This window comes from Lipotes vexillifer, unplaced genomic scaffold, assembly GCF_000442215.2.
Source record: "Lipotes vexillifer unplaced genomic scaffold, Lipotes_vexillifer_v1.1 scaffold275, whole genome shotgun sequence".
In the NCBI taxonomy this organism is placed as follows: Eukaryota; Metazoa; Chordata; class Mammalia; order Artiodactyla; family Lipotidae; genus Lipotes; species Lipotes vexillifer.
Window position 1 is genome coordinate 380563 of NW_006775816.1, and position 19580 is coordinate 400142.

The 19580-nt window shown below is 36.6% G+C and overlaps 1 protein-coding gene across 1 annotated transcript in view; it reads left to right on the plus strand.

Annotated features, from left to right (window-relative positions):
- The window catches only part of DIAPH3 (diaphanous related formin 3), a gene marked incomplete at its 3' end in the record, with an annotated part of 415912 nt that overhangs the window by 113520 nt on the left and 282812 nt on the right, over window positions 1-19580 (plus strand). The window contains 1 exon segment of the mRNA XM_007450220.1: window positions 11700-11830. Within this exon segment, the coding sequence (XP_007450282.1) occupies window positions 11700-11830 (131 nt within the window).

Consider the following 19580-nt stretch of genomic DNA (forward strand, 5'->3'; position numbering starts at 1 on the left):
GTCCCCTGCATCGGCAGGCGGACTCCCAACCACTGTGCTACCAGGGAAGCCCCCTTCCTTATTCTTTTGTCTCTGTTTTTTCTTTTGCCCTACCCAGGTATGTGGGGAGTTTTTTGCCTTTTGGGAGGTCTGAGGTCTTCTGCCAGCATTCAGTAGGTGTTCTGTAGGTGTTGTTCCACATGTAGATGTATGTTTGATGTATTTGTGGGGAGGAGGGTGATCTCCACGTCTTACTCTTCTGCCATCTTGAAGCTCCTTCTAAATGGCATGATTTTTAAATGTAAATTAAAGATTTAAAAGGAATTCCATTTGCATGTACCTGTCTAACCTTAGAAATAGCATAAGGCATCAAACTTAGCGAATTTGAAAATGGCTTTTTAGTACTCTACGTTGATAAAGTCCACATATCTTTAGTGTAGTGCTAGGTAAACGATTACAGAGTAAATGCACCCATGTAATCAGGACTCAGCTGTAGAGCTAGGGCTGCGCTAGCAAGCTCCAGTGTCCCAGTCGTTCCCCTTCCTCCTCCCCAAGCTATTTCCTGTTCTGACTTCTAACAGAACAAATTTATTTTTTTCTGTTTCATAAAATTTTTAAAAGTTTCTTCTGGTGATATAAAATTCATCATTTTAACCATTTTATAGTGCACAATTCATTGACATTTATTATCTTCACAGTGTTGTGCAACCATTGCTACCATCTAGTTCCAGAACATTTTCATCAACCCCAAAGGATACCACATGTCCTTTAAGCAGTCACTCTACATCCCCTACCCCCCTTTATATTTGACCAGTAGAAACCCTTTCAAGCTGGTTCTTCTATCCTTCGGCATATCCCCTTCATTCTTTGAGCACTTCCTTACTGTCTTGCATAAAATTTTCCAAGATCATCTTGTTCTGTCCTAGCCCTTATCCTTTTTTTGGAGAATGCAATTTAAAAATCATTATCTGGGTGCTAGGTCTTCTACTAATAGGATGGCTTTACTTCTAGGCCCTTCAGACAGAGCTAGGACATAAACATGTGTATGTATGTGCATGTAGACATACATACATACATGTATATGCTTGTATGTATGACGTGTATATATATAGTTGTGTGCATATTTGGATATTGCATATATGTATGTATAATGTATACATATATAATAAATGTATATCCATATGTGGAAAACACATGATATGTGTATACAGACATGGATCTTACATATATTTCATTCCCTATCTTTATCTATTTATGTATCTCTCTGTCTCTCTGTCTATCTATCTAAATACCCCCCTCTCAAAGCCACACCTTCAAATTTCATATTCTTGCTTATTTCTCTGCCATTATTATCCATTTGAAATCCATTTGTATTTGGATTCATTTCATTTTAGGATTTTCTTCCCATTGTTCTTGATTTTTTTTCTCTATGAGTATATGAAACATCACCATAGTTCCAAAAATCTGAACTATACCAATAGGTATATTCTGAGACTTGTCACTTACCATCCTTTCTCTTAGGTGTCCTACTCCCCCATCTTATCTACCATGTTCCTTTTCACCCCTGGAAGGGAGTCTCATTAGTTCCTGGTTATTCCTTCCTGTGTCTTCCTGTACAAATAAACAGATATATGTATATTTTCTTATTTCTCTTTTATAATATACAAAGTATTATACTATAGATATTCTTTTTTAATTTTTCCACTTCAAAATATGTCCTGATAGGCATGCCATGTCAGTTCATAGTGATATCTTCATTCTTTATAGCTGCATGTTGTATTTCATGCTATGTGTTCACGGTGTGTGGTGCTGTAGTTTTTGCAGTGTGTTTGTGGGGTATGGCTCACCATGGTTTATTCAGTAACTATTCTCTGGTAGAGGCAGCTGACTGTTAACTGTTATGGTATATCCTTTTTGAGGCTTGAAAGCTAAAGAACACCTTAGTTCTGGTCATGGTAAGCAGGAGGAAATGTTATAATGCATTCAGCAGTTGGAGCAACACTTTTTAAATACATAAAATTGTCTAAATAGTCAAGTGTCTTTTGAAGGCAATGGGCCAGCAAAGGAAAGCTTTCCTTGTGAATGGAAGGGAAATCGATGCTAATTAGGTATTGATGGATAATAAGAGAAATATAGTGTGTTGAATGTCTTTTATTATTTATTCAAGTTAACTTCTTAGTGACTAAAATTAGTATGTGGTCAATCAGTTGTTTTTTTTTTTTCTCTATAAAGATATTTTAGAAACTGACGGGGGAAGAGCAGTAGATTTTCTGTATTTTATCATGTTTCTTTGTAAAATGTAGTTGGTAATTCTAAACTTTTAACATATGTTATTTTTACTGTACACTAAAAGTAGCTTTCAAAATTATAGGCAGAATTTTTGGTTCATAATGGTGTTCATTAAATGCTTATGGAAAAAAATAACTCTTTAAGGGAGTTCTTTGCTAAACTTAATTTTGTTAGTGAATGCTCCTTTCTGCAGTACTTTTCATCGCTCATTGTTTCTACTATGAAACAATATCTTAATATCATAATATAGCATAATAGAATAATATCATCTCTGAATGACAGGTTTTATTGGCAGTGGAGATCTATTGGGATCACAAATGTTCTGAAAACAAGTAATTCATACTGCAGTGACAGGTTGGTGTTTCTTTTGATCAGTAACATTCGAGATGCTAGAAATCATTTGAAAAATGCAAGGAAATTGTTACAATGCATTTTAATAGCAATATACATGATAGTAATTTAGATTTTAACTACCCCCTTGGCAGCAACTTTGCCACCCCTTTTTTGTACAGTGCTGACTCTGCTGTTTTCTTAAAATGTTGTCATTATCAATGCAAACTTTTTCTTTAAATAATCTCCATATTTCATATCATCTTATTTATCTTCACAAGTCTCATCATCTGAATAGGTACCAAGAATTTGGGAATTGCAATGCTAAAAAGAATCTGAGGCAGTTAATTTGTTACTAACATAAATAAACAGACATAGAGATAGACGTATACACACCCATGCAGGAGTACACATACTCATTACTATGAGAAGTTAGGTGTTTTGACTATTTTGGCTTTATGTTTATGGAATTTTTCTGTATTCTGAAGTTAACCTGCTGAAAATTGCAAAGTGAATGTCGTGGAGAAGGATCTTGAGTCTAGTAACTCTTCATATCTTCATACAAAAAGCACTTAAATCTTCAATCTATTCTTACAGTCCCCCAATATTTTAAGTTTTTAATCTCTAGAGGCTATATTTTGGGTCTTCATGTTAAGAAATGCTGATTTTTCTTGATAGGTTTAGGAGTAATAAGAAAACGAAACAATTCCTTGCAGTTGGAGATGCTGCACGGTGAATTTTGGTATAGGCTACCTACTTTCTGAGAGGAATAAGATATGATTTAACAAGTTGAGCGATAGTTTACAGTGATTGGAATAGTATTTTAAGGATACAGTTCCTGAATTCTGTGATGTCTCAGATAATGTAGGCAAAGTTTTGCTTAAAGCAACCTATCATGTGTTAAACACTCTACTAGGGACTAAAAGGCCATTGTCCTCACCCACATGGGCATTATGCTGTGTCGGCTTCCTGCAGAGCATGCAGACTTTCTAGATTTAGCTTTTTACTTTTATTTTAAAAATCAGGTCATCATTAAGTGGTGGATTCACCATGGTTGTATAGAAATAATTCAGTTTTTTGAAAAAGGAAAGAAAGTCATCTCTTTAGTACTTTTCACTAGTAACTCGGAAATACAACAAAACAAAATACAATACAGTATTTTTAATTTGTCATAGAAATGCTATTCCAAATTACTCTCCAAACAAATAAGTGAGACAGAATAATGAAGAAATATGCTGAATAAGTCTTACACCTAAACCGAGATGAAACGCAGGCATCGAGGCTGGTACAAATGAATCTGTTCTAAGACAGGTCAAAGGAAATGGTTACTATTACCTTTAATAGTTACATAGCAAAAGAATGAATGTTTGATTTTAGAGAAATAGAACAGGTAAGGGAAATAAGTTGTGAAAGGCTATATTACTTTTTGTACCTTAGAATATTTTTTAATAAAAAATGACAATAGTGTATGTACTTTTCTTTTTATCCTGCGTATGGTATTTTAGAGTAAAATTTACTAAGGGATTAAAAAAGGTTTAAAAACTATGTTGGATAAATATCATTCTAATTTTTGTGATGTCAGGCGGACATCCTTCTCTCGCTAATGTGTTTTGATGCCACAGGATAAAGCTTTCTAAGTATTTTCGTCTTCATGGCTAATGGACTTAGAGATAGGCAGATGTGAGTATTCTCTTCCTGGCTGCCTGCTTCCTTTGAAGTTATGTAAAATGAAAGAAACACTGGAAGGGCTTTGTTTAAAAGGAATATTTCTGATTACTCATGTAACATAATATTTTCTCCCCTCAATTTCCTTTCTTTTGTACCTGTATTTTGATAGTAATATAATAAAAGGGGGGAAATGGTGCTGAAAACTAATCTCCCAATTATCTGGTCTATTTCCTATGTCTTTAAATTGAAATAGTCCTTTCTAGCTAAGCATTCATTCTTCAGAATTTTTTTTTGGTATGACTTATCTGCCTCTCCTTTCTTGTTGTAATCCTTAGTCCATGTGTGCCTTCCATTTTATAACCTCATTCATTCATTGAATGCTAGGCACTTTACCAGGGACTGGTGACGCAGTGCTGAATTAGGCTCCCAGAAGCAGACGCTGCCCTAGTAGATGTGTTCTAATGGAGAAGATGATACCACACAGAGGTGCTGACTGTTCCCAGGAGGTTTGCTGACCTAGCTTATTGCTTTTCTTCCTGCTCCCTCCACTGTCATCATCCTTCCTGACTTGATCATTCACATAGATGATCAATCTAATATTCCATCCTCTTATCTCCTTGACTTTATCACTCCCAACAATCTTTGTTTTTCCACCCAATCTCACCCACCCATTACCTTGGATAATATTGATAAAATACCACCTCTAAATATGGTTTACAAACTTCCTTTCCTGACCTGCTTACTTACTTAACATTCCCACGTTAAGAATTCTATAACCCTTTTAGAACTGCTTATCTGTTGACTCTACCATTTTATTCATGTCCATCTCCTCCCCACCCTCACCACGCTCTTATTTCTTGTCTTATTGACCTTAGACACACAGTCCTTTGTTATCTTACATAAATCTTCAGTTCATTTGCCTCTCTGTTCATATAAACTCTGCCCTTGGTTAAATGGAACTTCCCACTTCCTCTGCATTTGCACGTCAGCACAGCATATATCTGGGAGGAAGCGCACAGCCACACTGACTAGTGTTTTCTGAATGACCACAGTTGACAAAGCGAGCCTTTAACAGATAACGTTAACAGATATTCTACCACATGGCCTTTGTCAGCGTGCTTTTTTACCTTCTGAAAATGATTTCATATCTCCTCTCATACCTTTAGCTCTGCATCCTCACTTTTAGCTGATTATATTGCCGCTTCTATCACCGAGACTGTTGATGTAATCAGAATAGAACTGCCATACCTTACTTCCTAGTCACCAGATCTAAGAAGCTACCTGAATCTGTTCCCTTAGATTCTGCTTTTGCTCTTCTTAGAATGATCCACTTTCCCTGCAATTGTGTAAGGTCAATCCTTCCTCTTGTATAGTAGGTCACATCCTCTGTCACCTACTCAAGGGTTTTTTGTTGTTGTTCACTTGTTTGTTTTCCTGCATCTCTACCTATGCTTTGCATCATCAGTTTCTTCCTCTTTGCTTGGTTATTCCCATCAGCATGCAAACATGTTGTGGTTTTCCCCCCAACACCCCAAATCACACCGCAGGTTCCTTTCTAGCTACTGCCCTTGTTCTTTGCTCCCATTTACAGAATCTTCTCAAAGGAGTTGTCCATCTTCTTCTTGCTTTCTCCCTTGAATTTCTGATCAGGCTTATCTCCAACCCACCATTCAAGCTGCTCTTGTCAGGGTCACAGTAATCAGTAGATGGTGACACCATTCCCTTAGTTGTTGAGACCAAAAGCTTTGTCATCATCTTTGAATTTTAATTCTTTCACACCTCACCCCTCACATCCAAACTATCAGTAAGTCTGATCTGATCTTCCTTCATATTGAGCAAATCTATGCCTTCCATCACTGGCGTCATATACTAGGCTGCTGTCAACTCTTTTTTTTTTTTTTTTTTTTTTGTGGTACGCAGGCCTCTCACTGTTGTGGCCTCTCCCGTTGCGGAGCACAGGCTCCGGACGCACAGGCTCAGAGGCCATGGCTCACGGGCCCAGCCGCTCCGCGGCATGTGGGATCTTCCCGAACCGGGGCATGAACCCATGTCCCCTGCATCGGCAGGCAGACTCTCAACCACTGCGCCACCAGGGAAGCCCTGCTGTCAACTCTTGACCAGACAATGTAGAAGGCTTCTAATTTGTTTCCTTGTTTCATGTTTTGCCACTTAGAGTCTGGTGCCACACAGTAGTTAGAATAATCTTCTAAAAATGTTTGCTCTATCTTAATAATTTCTATGCATGTTTTTCCCATCCACTTAGAATAAAACCTAAAGTCTCTACCATGGTTTTTAAGACCTTATCAGGGGCCAGTAAACTTTTTCTTAAATGGCCAGATCCTACACATTTTAGGCTAGGGTGTTATGTATGCTTTCAGTTGTTTCTGCTGCTGTTTCTTTCTCTTCTTTCTCCGTCTTCTCCTCCTCTTCCTCTTCTTTTTTACAAGCTTTCAAAATGTGAAAACCATTCTTAGCTCAAGTCATACAAAAACATTTGCTGTGGTTTGTCAGTCCCCTGCTTCCAGGATTAGATGTCTGCCTGTCTTATCTGTCCTTGTCATCTGTAACTCTTTGTCACACTCACTGGGATTTAGATGAATTTTCTTGCTGTCCTTCAAATATGCCAAGTTCATTCCTACCTTAGGGCTTTGTATTTGCTTTTCTGTTTGCTTGAAATACCCTTCTTCCAGAATGCCCATGTTCCCTGCTTTTCTTTATTTTGGTCTCTGCTCAGATTTTATTTTCCTAGACAGAAAAAAATGTCCTTTGATCAAACTTACGACTTTTAAATAGCTGCTTCCTCTATTACTCATTCTTTTTCTTCCACCTTTCCCATTTAAGTAGTTAGCACTACATTTTGGCTTAGGCCCCAAACCTAGGAGTCATCTTTGACTTTTATTTCACCAGTGTAGCCACATCATATAAACAATGTCAGCACACAGTAGGTACTCAATATATCCTTTAAGCAATAAATAGCAATTAAAGTTATTACAATACAGAGTGGTGAGTGTTTTGAAAAAGGAATCCATAGATGGGGTGGGGGGGACTCAGTTTGTGTGGCTTATAAAAAAATCTTTCCGGGAAGTTAGTTTTGGCCCAGATCTAAGTGATGTCTGGGAGTAGCCAGCACGAGGAACCTGCATAGTAGTGATGCTGAGGGTTTGGGTAAGAGGGGAGGGTGTTAAGGCAGGAATCTCAGGTGAAAATGCAGAGGCCTTTACACAGTAAATGTTTCAAACTGGAAAAACCTAATGTGGTTGAAATAAAGAATTATTTTTTGCCAGTAAGTTTATTCTTTTTTTCCCAGTGTTTATTGGGAAAGTCTACCTGTTGCCCCATTTAAGATGTTGTCTGCGTTTACCTTCATTCTCTAATCAAACACACAGATAATTAACAGCTCAGCTTCTATGTCTTCAACCAGAGTGGCCCCGGTTAAAAGATTGACAGATTGGTCTCGGTCTTTCCTATAAAGGGAACCATACATTATGTTCTGTTTTTTGTTTTGACTTCTTTAACTCAGCATAGTTTTTTGGATTCATCTATCTTGTTGCATTATCAGTAGTGAAGTTTTTTATTGTTGCATAGTATTCCATTATATGGATATACAACAACTTGTTGATGAATGCTTGCATTGTTCCCAGTCTTTGGCTTTTATGAATAAAGCTGTTCTGAATGTTGTATGGATTTTTTCCCCTCCTGCTTAACACCTAGTTGTGCACTTGCTGAGTAAGTGTATATTTAACTTTAAAAGAAATCGCTAAACTGTTTTATAAGTGGTGGTACTGTTTTACAACTCCACTAGTTGTGTAGGAGAGTTCCAGGTGCTTCACACCCTCACCATTCCAGGAGGTATGTAGCATTATTTTGTTTTTGTTTTTATTTTGCATTTCCCTGATGACAAATGATCTTGAACATCATTTCATGTGCTTATTGACCATTCATACATCTTCTTTTGCAAAGTCTGTTATTCACGTTTTTAAATGGACTGTTTGTGTTATTACTATTGAATTGTAGGAGTTCATTAAATGGTTTCATCTGCCGCTCCCCATCACTTGCATTACTGCCTGAACCATTCCCCCAAGCCCCTCTGTCTGTGGAAAAATTGTCTTCCACAAAACTGGTCCCTGGCGCCAAAATGGTTGGGGACTGCTGTTTATGAGATATATTTATCGTTGGGAGAGCCAGTCTACCATGGGCCCTGGATATCCCTGTATATTCTTTCTGGTTATGCCAACATGCGAGGCCTGACCATTCTTTATCCAGGTCATTTCTCAGGACTGCATTTCCAGTGAAGCAACTTTAGAGATGAAGTTATGTCTCTGTGGATAATGAGCGGGTTTGTTACTGTTCACTATAAAAGTGGTGATTGCCCCAAGCTCAGTGTTCTTCCCTTGTTATACAGTCCACTGTGTGTGTAGGTATCCGTCATTCATCAGGGATCTCTGCATCATCCCTGTGGGTTGGTGGGTTAGGGAACCAACACGTATAATAGAGTCCTTTTGTTTCTAACTGAGGAGTCTTGTGTTTTCTGTCAGAATTCATGAAATAGTAACAGGCTAACTTAGCTTGTATGTATGGTAAAATCTCAGCCTCTGCACAGTTCTTGACATGTATTGCAATGTTTTCTCAGTCTGTGGCTTACCTTTCATTTTCTTAATGAAGCTATCTTAATAAAAAAAGAGGCTTTTGAAAAGTGGAAGGTTTACATTTTGATGAAATCCAACTTTATAGTTAAGTGCTTTTGTATCCTAAGAAACCTTTGCCTTCCTCAGGGTAGTGAAGATTTTCACTATGTGTTCTTCTAGACATTTTATAATTTTAGCTTTTACATGTAGGTCTAGAATTTAGGTTCACATTCTTTCATGTGGATATTCAATTATTCTAACACCAGTTGTTGAAAAGATTTTTCTTACCCCATTGAATTACATTGACATCTTTGTTGAGAATCATTGACTACATAGATTCAATATATTTCTGTACTCTCTTCTGTTCTGTTAATGTTCCATTAATTCTACTTTGATTACTGTAGCTTTTCAGTAAATCTTGAAATCAGATAAAGTAAGCCCCTAACTTTATTCTTTTTCAAAATTGTTCTATTGTAGGTTCTCTGCATTTCCATATTAATTTTAGAACCTGCTTCTCAGTTTCTTCAAAAAAGCTGCTGGAACATTGATGGTGATTATATTGAATCTATAAATTATTATTTTTAAAATGTATTTATTAATGGATTTCTTGATATTGAGTCATCTGATCCAGGAACATGGTATAGCATCTTCATTTATTTAGGTCGTTTTTCTCTCCACAATGTTTTATAGTTTTCAGTGTATAGATATTTCCCTTCTTTCGTTAACAATTTTCCTAATGATTTTGTATTTTTTTGATGCTGTTAGAAAATGATATATTTAAAAGTTTTATTTTCTAATTGCTGGTAGTAGTTAGAAAAAAAATTGTTTTTCTATATTGAATTTTATTCTGTGAGTTTGCTAAATTCATGTACATAATCATCTCATTTGCTAATAGACATCTATTTCTTCCTTTCTATTCTGTGTGTCTGTTGTTGCTACTGCCTTACTGCACTATCTAGGACCTTCACTATAATACTAAATAGGAATGGTGAGAGCTGACATTTCTTCTCTTGTTCCCAATTTTAGGGGGACCAACATGTTGATTTGAGCAGCATGGAAGTTATAATAGCTGGAAGACTTTATTAATGGGGACATTCTGTTCATTAAGTGCCCTATTCTGGGTCATTAAAGCAAATTAAAGTATTGTTAGGGTTTTTGGATGCCTGAACTCATCTCTTTAGGAACTTTGCTGTGAGGACCCCATAGAATGTGGATTCAGTTAGCTCCCATTTCATGGAATGGCATATTTTTCTTTAGTAAATTATGACTTGCTATTTATGAAAATCATCTGTTTCCCAGGGCTAATTTGTTTTGCATTACTGGGAATGTTTCCTTGTGCAACACTGTAGCAAATTAATAAAAATAAAAAGAAATGAAAAAATACATCCAATTTCCTACCATCTCAACTTAGCTGCTTTGGGGCATGTACAGTTCCTTTTCTTCCCATTAGATTTGTAATCTGTAATTTAAATAGATATAATTCTGGAGTTTATTATTAGTTGGGCATCCTCATCATTTCCCATCTGGACTATACACATATACCTTCTCAACAGGTCTTTCTGCTTCTGATGCTTCTGATCTCAGAGTAAAAGTCAAGTTCTTTGGTGGCCTGTAAGGCCTGCAGTCCCCTCCATCACAATTTTTTTCCAGATATCTGCATGTTTAGAGCTCTCACCTCCTTCAAACCTTTATTCTAACATTCAGGTTTGAGGCCTTCAGAGTCTTTTCTGTGAGACTTTATTTTTTCTTTGACCACCCTGTTTGGAATTGCATCCCACCTCCTAATGCTGCTTATTCCTCCTCCTGTTTTTATTTTTCCCTATAGCACTTAACACTACAGTGAGATGTATGTTAATTATTTTACATTTATTGTCTGTCATTCTTTATTCTTCCCCGTGGAGGATAAAGCTCCGTGCAGGTAGGTATCTTTGTCTCTTGTTCACTGGTCTTTTTTCAGCACTTAGCACAGCGACAGGCACTTAGTAGGGAATTAATGTTTGTTGAATAATGAATGAACTCCAGCTCTTCTCATACGTATTTCATACTGCTGCCAGTGTAATCCTTCCAAACCCCCTGGAAAAGCTGCTTGTGTGGCAGTGCTCTACCACTCCAGGACCTGGTGTCTATCCTCAGTTATATGTGCTACGTGTTTTTGTTTTTCTTTTTGGGTGTGTGCTTTTGTGTGATGTTTTAGTCTGAAAGGTATTCTTGTCTAAGTCTTTGCCTCCCTAACTCTTATTTACCTTCCCCTTGGCTTCCCTTGTCTGTTCTGCCAAGTTGGGTGTTCCTCCTTTGGTCCCTTGGTGGCATGTTAGAGGAATTAGACTGCTCTGAATAGTACTGTTTCCTTGCTTGCGTTTCTCCTTCCAGACCTAGGTTTTGATAATCTCTGTGTCTGTATTGCCTAGAACTAGGTGCTTAAAGATTTACATCTTTTTCTGTGTTGCTTGGAATATTAATTTTAATAGGGTCATTCTTGTATTAAGTTTTGGTTTATATTTTGCACGTGCCTAAAACACATTGGTATATTTTCAGATATTTCCTATGTTTTCCATGATAGTCTGGATTTGACAAAGCAATTATTTTAATTTGAAAACCTTTTGATATTATGTTGCTATCTTTTGTGGATACCATGGGTTATGAATTTATAGATTTATGGGCAGAAGTAAGGAAATCATCCTCTCAAAATAGTGCTACTCAGTGTAGTTGTGTGCTGCTGTTAATATGAAAGGTGGGATTAATGTAGTTACTATTTTAATGGATAATCTTCACACAACATGAATTAAAAAATTTTAACTTATTTTGCAGGGAAGTGTTAAGAGTAGTCGACAGATCTCACCTCAGGAATTCATCCATGAACTGAAGATGGAGTCTGCAGATGAGAGGCTCTTCACGTGCCTGGAGTCCCTCCGCGTGTCTTTGACGAGTAATCCCGTGAGGTAATTCGTCTATCTGAACATGAGGGCATATTACTGAATTAAACAGATGCCATGATCTGCCACTTTTATGCAGTACTTCTTGGTGTCTGTGAGTAAATAGGTGGTCTCTACCTCAACAACTTCTCAAGGTAAAAATTGAATACATAATTTTTATATGCATGTGGAAATACAGTCTCAATAGTACCTTTTGTGTTTATTACTGAGTGATATATAGCCTGTGGACTTTTAAAAAAGTCATTCTTTTTTTTTCTTCTTAGAATTTTTAAAAACTTAAGGCATTTTTCAAAAGAGAACAGTCATCAGAAACTGTCAATTTAATGGGGCTGAGTTTCACTCTGAATTTTGGTATTGTACATATATATTGGCTCATTTCTGTTTGATATACAAGAAATACCATTAATTTATTATTTCCTTTATTGGAATTGGTATCTTTATAGGAGCCCATAGGAGGTTAGCATTGTCAGACTTAGCAAATAAAAATATAGGACGCCCAGTAAAATCTGGGTTTTAGACGTAGTTATGTTAAAAAATTATTTGTTGTTTTTCCAGAATTCCAGATTTAACTGGGTGCCCTGTATCTAGCCACACTACAATAGGTGTCTTGATAAATCAGTTTTTAGACCTTTTAGTCCAGCATATTCTTGAAAAATTTTAAGTAGGAATTGTTTTAAAATGTCTGAACAGTCATAGAATCAGAATTTCTGAGCTGCAAGAGTCTAAGGTAGATTAGTTTTGATTTCTTATTGTATAATGAATGCTTATTTCTGCATAAATATATATAAATATTTTCTAGCCCTCTATCTATATACATATATATGTGTGTATATATATATATATATATATATATATATATGTATGCATATATATGTGTGTGTGTGTTTAAAATATAGACAAAGGGCTAGAGGGCCAGAATGAAAAACTATGATTGGAGGTTAATGATATATAAAAGACATCTTTTGATATTCTGATATTCCGGATGTTTCTGAAGTTTGGCTACAGTATGATAAAGATCCTTGACAGTATAAGTATTTAAAATAAAAAGACCCTACCTGCTGAGAGACATGAAAGTGAGGATTCAGTAAGGAGCATGAAGAGTAAACAAAGAATCTCTATTATTTCAATTTTATCTTTATTTTTCCATATTTTACCACTTTCAGTGTGTTCTCTAGGCTGTAAATTAATGGTGGGCATGAGACCAGGGATTTCCTATGTCTTGTCTACCTCCCTTTACCAGGCACAGCGCTTTTAGCACGTAGAAAGTGCTCAGTGAAGATTTGATTGAAACAGTTTTCACCTTCTTCAGTCTTATGTTGGCTATGGCTAGAAACTAAGTTGAATTAGGAGTTTATTTATTTGACAGGTATAGTCATACATGAAGAGCTCTGGTCTCCATCTTAATCTTTACCTATTAAATGTTTTCATTTAAAAAATGGTTATTGAGCACCTGCTGTTTTGCAAGTACCAATGTTTTGTTTCCAAGTACCATCTTAGATGTGGGGCTTGAGTAAATAGCAAAGCAGGTCCAGGCCCTGTTCCTGTGGAGTTTAAATGTAGGAAGAGGGTATTTTGGGGTCAACTGGGGAGCTACAGTCATTTTTTCAGTTTATCTGGCAGCTACTGGGCACTGGAAATAACCATGGAATTTCAGTATAATAAGAAATAGACCCTGCCATTACGTCTTCTAATTTTTCATATTTTGAGTAGATGAACATGATAGTGAAAGAAAAACTGTGAGAGGATTTTATGTATGAATTCAGGCATAGTACAGTCAATACAATTATTTATTGTGATTCCATATAAAGACACTGGGAAATAATGCTGTATGTTTCTTTCATTTGAAAGAATAAATATTTCAAAAATAAAAATTTGTGGAATTATTTCCCTGAGAGTGGCCAGTTCTATTGAGCCAATATACGTACAATAGAATATATTATCAGCAATTCACAAGTGTTGCTGTTTCCTAACAAGTAGTCTTTTTAATTGGAAAGAATAGAAAACCATATCATTGGAGAACTTTTTCTGAAATCGTGGCACTTTACGTAGATAGAAAATTGAGACACGAGTATTGCTGTGCCCAGTGCTCCAATTAGAGGAATGACTTAGCTGAACATGTAAAACTTGAAGCCATTTCTGATCAAATCTTTGGACTTTGCAGTTAGTTATGATACGTCTGCTGATAAAGGCAGTTTTCATATTTTCTTTTTTATGTACAGTATGTGACTAAATTTCAAGAGAGAAGGAATTCCAACTTTTTTGTAAGCTTCTGAGATTATTATTAGATCTGTAGTATTATTGAGAAAATCAGAGTGAAATTCTTTAATGTCTGTGAATACAACTGAAAAAGAGGCAAGTGAACTAGTTAATGACAGTTCTCCAATGCTGGTTTGGGATCAGGATTTATTTAAATCAAAAATCAAGGAGGGCTTCCCTGGTGGTGCAGTGGTTGAGAGTCCGCCTGCCGATGCAGGGGACACGGGTTCATGCCCCGGTCCGGGAAGATCCCACATGCTGCGGAGCGGCTGGGCCCATGAGCCATGGCTGCTGAGGCTGCGCGTCTGGAGCCTGTGCTCTGCAACGGGAGAGGCCACAGCAGTGAGAGGCCCGCGTACTGCAAAAAAAAAAAATCAAGGAAAAAGTAGAGCACCCCTGCACCACCCCATCCCTGATATGCAGTATTTTAGAGCCATTCACCAACCTCTGAAACTCTGTGTAACGATTATGAGACATGTCATCTTTTGACTATCTGCATAGTGAATTATGTGAAAACCAGCGCTTTAAATACCAAATTATTGGCCTTGTTTTATAAAGAGTTGATTTGAAGATCACATAGTTCTTCTGTTTGAAGTTTTATTAATTATTCAACATCAAGGAGAGTTTTGAGCTTAAAGACATAGTAGCTTTATGTTTGGAACACAAGTGAAAAGACCAATTTCTTCAAATTATCAAACATAACTTTTAGTGGATCTCAACACAGTCAACAGTTATGTTTGAGCTTTCAAATATGTGGAGGTAGCAACATAAAAAGGTAGACACTAACATCATTATGATTGATATTAAGCGTTTTAGTCCATACTCATCTTTGCATATAGCAGATTATTTATAGAATGCATCTTCAATTGCTCAAGTTGATGTGGCCGTCAAGGATAAGGTTTCTGTCTCAGAAATACCAGTCTTCTTAGATTTTTGGGTTTTGTGATTTTAGGCATTATCTTTTTTTAAAAAATTTTTTATTTATTTATTTTTGCTGTGTTGGGTCTTCGTTTCTGTGCGTGGGCTTTCTCTAGTTGCGGCAAGTGGGGGCCACTCCTCATCGCAGTGTGCGGGCCTCTCACTATCGTGGCCTCTCTTGTTGCGGAGCACGGGCTCCAGACGCGCAGGCCTAGTAATTGTGGCTCACGGGGCTAGTTGCTCCGCGGCATGTGGGGTCTTCCCAGACCAGGGCTCGAACCCGTGTCCCCTGCATTGGCAGGCAGATTCTCAACCACTGTGCCACCAGGGAAGCCCTAGGCATTATCTTCCTTTCCTCATGCTTAATGTGTGCATTTTGAAGTTTACAAGAGATATTTTACAATTTATCATTTTGTTAGAAGATTTCTAAGGAGGTTTTGGAACTAGATTTGATTAAGTTAACTAACTTCGAGAAGATCACTTTAGAAAATTTTGCAGTAAAATATATGTTTACTGCAGAGCAAGTAAGCAGCCTGTATGTGTCATTATTCCATTTAATCAGTGCTATGTTTGGAGTGTAGTTTTCCTGCATTTCTGGGCTTGAAAACATAAAAGCTGGTAGGAGAGCTTACCTTTGGAGTTGCTGAACGTTTTGTGCCACGTACTGCACGTGAGGATAGAGACAGGAGGATTGTGGCAAGCAACGAGATCACTGTATTCCTTGGTGTCAACCTGCTCTGAAGAGAAAAAGTCAAGACAAAAATTTGAAGTTACTAATAGTTTGACTTACTATAAAAATTATTTTTATAAAATGTTAAACATATAAAAAAAGGCTGTTTGTCATTATAGTGAAATAAGTGCCCACTCACCTACTAATGAGGCTAGCATATAGATTACTGCCTATAACGTTGAAGCTTCTATGCCTCCCTCCTTAATTCAGTGTCCCTTTCTTGCACTATTCCGTGGTGACCACTGTCCTGAATTTTGGATTTCTTTGCATTATAGATTACCATATATGTATTCCTAATATATTGCTTAGTTTTATATCTTTTTGAACATTATTTAAATGGCATCATCTTCTATGTGCTCTTTGAAGACTTGCATTTTCCTCTCGGTATTTCATATATTTATGTGTGCTGTGTGCAGCTACTCACATTTTATCACAATTAATCATTTTTCATACCTTGCTCTTATATTTCAGGAACATCCATTGTAAATAGTACATGGATGCTTTTTTAAAAAAATCTTGTCTGATAATCTTTGTTCATATCAATTGTAGAAATATATTGGGATTTATATGACATTCCATTTAAAATTTTCAGTTTATGCTGCTTTTCCATGTTCCTCTTCCTCCTCCTCCTGCTCACCCCTCCCCCATTCTTTTCCGTATTCTTCCTTCTTCTTCCTCAAATTCTTTTGATAGATTTTAAATTTCTCATTTCATTTTTCCTCATTTACTAATTTGGAAGACATTCTCTTCGATCTTAAAACAGAAGAGAAATTTAACATGCACACGCTTAAAAAGGAAACTGTACATGCATGTACTTAAAAGGGACACAAAAAAGCAGTCTCTCTTCCTCTGAACCTAAAATACGTTAACACCAATCATCCTCTCTTGATTTGTATGCTAGTTCTGTGTGATATTTTAATTTTCTCTTTTTTCGTATTGTAAATTAGCTATTGTTACTACTGAGATATACTACAAATATGTATTTATGTATATGTGTTTATACACATACATACTCATCCTTTTTTGGTTCTTGCACATTTTTTTCTGATTTTACTTTTTGCTCAAGTATATCATTACATTCCTGTAGTGAGAGTCCTTTGATGGTAAAACTTTGTTTTATTTGTTTGAAAGTGACTTTATTTGCCTTTACTTTTGAAGAATAGTTTTCCTAAGGGCATGAAATTAAGGTTTTCTGATATCTTTTCTTCGTCCATTGAAGATATTATTTTTTCTTCTGCCTTACATTGCTGTTTTTGAGAAGTAGGCTCTTTTATCTAAAACTCATGCTCTTCTGGGTAATCTGCCTTTTTCTCTCTGGTTTTATTATGTTTTGTTTTTGGTGTTCTATAGTGTGTTCTATGTGTCTAGGTGGAATTTCTTTCTTATTTGTTTTTACTAGGGAGTTTTTTGGACTTCCTGAATATGATTAGTGTCTTTCATAAGTTCTGTGAAAATTTCAGCCATTAACTCTTTGAATATTGATTCCCCCCTCTCTCAGTTTTGTATGTGTTAGAGCTTCTTACTCCATACACCATTATTTCCTAATCTCTTTGAAGTTTCCATCTGTTTGTCTCTCTGTACTGTATTCTGGGAATACTTTGTAATATCTTCTAGTTTCCTAATTATTTCTTCACCATTGTCTAATCTGCTATTTAATTTATAAGTTGTATTTTAAATTTCCATTATTATAATTTCATCCTCATAATATTTTTGGCTGTTTCAAAACTCCTTATCTTTTTTCATAATTTTTCATAATGCTCCTTGCTTACTTTTATCCTGTTTATTATTTCTCTAAACATATTAAATATTTTATATTCTCTGTAATTTTAGTAAATAAAGGCCTAGTAGGCCTACTCCTGGTGTTGGTTATTTGTTTATTTATTTTTTCACCTTTACTCATTTCTTGTTGCTTTGTGTGTTTTGTAATTTTAGAGTGTGACCTCCTATTCCTTGGAGCTTTTTCTTTGAGATTTATTTTGAAGATATTTTGCTAGAATGAATTAATGCTTTTCTACTACTAGGAATGTAATGATCCAGGGCTGCCTTAAACTAAAAGGAACAGTTTGAGGTTTTTGCTTTTTCTTTTTTTTTTCCTCCACATATGTGTGTGACTGGGTTATGAATTATCAGAAGAAATTTGCCTTGATGTCCCCCTTTACTGGGCTTATTGGGTTTATTGCTAGGTCACCTTCTTACTTAAGGTGTGGCCCTTTGAGAGCCATGCTTTTTGCCGGCATTTCTCAGGCTTGATGGTGGACTTGAGGCTGTAACACTTGTTCTATTCGCTCTGCTCAGCTACCACAAAGGAGATGTTGGGTTTCCAGGGCTTCATGTTTGTCCCCCAGAGCAGATGAGGCTTGAGGCAGGCTTACCTGTCTAAATTCCTCTCTCTTTCTCTCTCTTTAAATTTTGCTTTTGAGGAGACTGTACTTTCTTGTCACCTCAGACACAATTTTAAAATCATGTCTCAGTGACTGTTGTTGGGAGGGTGGTCGTGGATATCTAGTTTAATACCAGGAAAAAAAAAGTTGGATAAGAAATTTTAAATTATAAAGGCATTGTATTCTTATGTCAAAAATCTGAATTTCTTTGACGGGTATAACCAGAAAAGAAAAAGCCTTCATCTCTTTTGTCATTTGATTGTCAAAGCCTCCTGCTCAGTGGTGAACTGTTAATAGGGTCTTGTGTGCCTTTGCCCTAAATTTTTAATGCATGTGTTAGTATTATGTTATTTTACCTTACTGTTGCTTGCTTTTTAAACTTTTAGTTTTTAAAGATAAATCCCAGAAGTTGCAGGTTTATTGCCCTGCAGGATATTAATTAGTTTTATATTTAAATTATTGTTCTTCTTCTACTATCCTTTCTTTAAGTCATTATATATCTTCTGATGTTTTTCCAGTTCTTTTTGAACCAGCCTCACCATCTTGCTGGTTCTCTCATTAATGTGGTAAGTATTTGACACGGCTGGCTTTATTTGGGTGAGCAATGTTTTTATCTTTCTGAAAATCATACTTTGACATTAGACACTTGTGGGTGTGTTAATATTCCTCAGAAACATCCAAGAAATTCACGGAGAGAGTGAACCCGGTAAAAGTCTGGGTTTCCTACATCCCCTCTCCCTCCCATAGTTGAGGGAAGGGACAATGAATATGATGTAGAGATTGGGTGTTACTTGAGTGAGGAAGGCTTCTTGTCCCTCCTTTATTATCACTGCCAATCCCCCCAGGCCTTCGTCCTTCAACCGCGCCTGCAGAGTCCCTCATCTTGGTCAGTGGATTCTATCAGTGACATTGTGGTGGGGTAAGGGTGGTGCAGGCTCTTGAGAGCACTCAAACTAAAACATCTACAAGTCAAACGTTTCTCTTCTTAAAGCTTTATTGTACCATATTATGATTCTTAAAGAGTTTCTGTTCCTTTCCTTGTTCTTATCAAAGATGCTTTCCTAGGAAGAAGTTGGAGATGAAATCGGAATCAAACTGTAATGCACATATATGTGTATGTGTGTATTATACATGTTGTCAGGGTCTTGAGAGGAAAACAGGAACCAGAGCGCATGCTATACGCTTTTAAAAAAAAGAAGTTAATGCCAGAAATTGGTTAAATGGGTGATGGAAAGACTGAGAAACCAAATAGGGAGCAGTGAGGTAGTGGAGGTTAGCAACAGCCGGAAGTTGCTCCACCCCTGTGCTGGAGGGAAAGGCAATGCTCTGGAAGCTCACAGCCTGGTGTTGAGTGGAAGAAACTGGATCCATGGGGAAGATGCAACTGTTGCAGAGAAACTGCCAAGGGAGAGAGAGAGGGAGAGAAACATCCTTGTTGTTCTTTCTTCACCTTCCCTCTGGTCAAACCTAG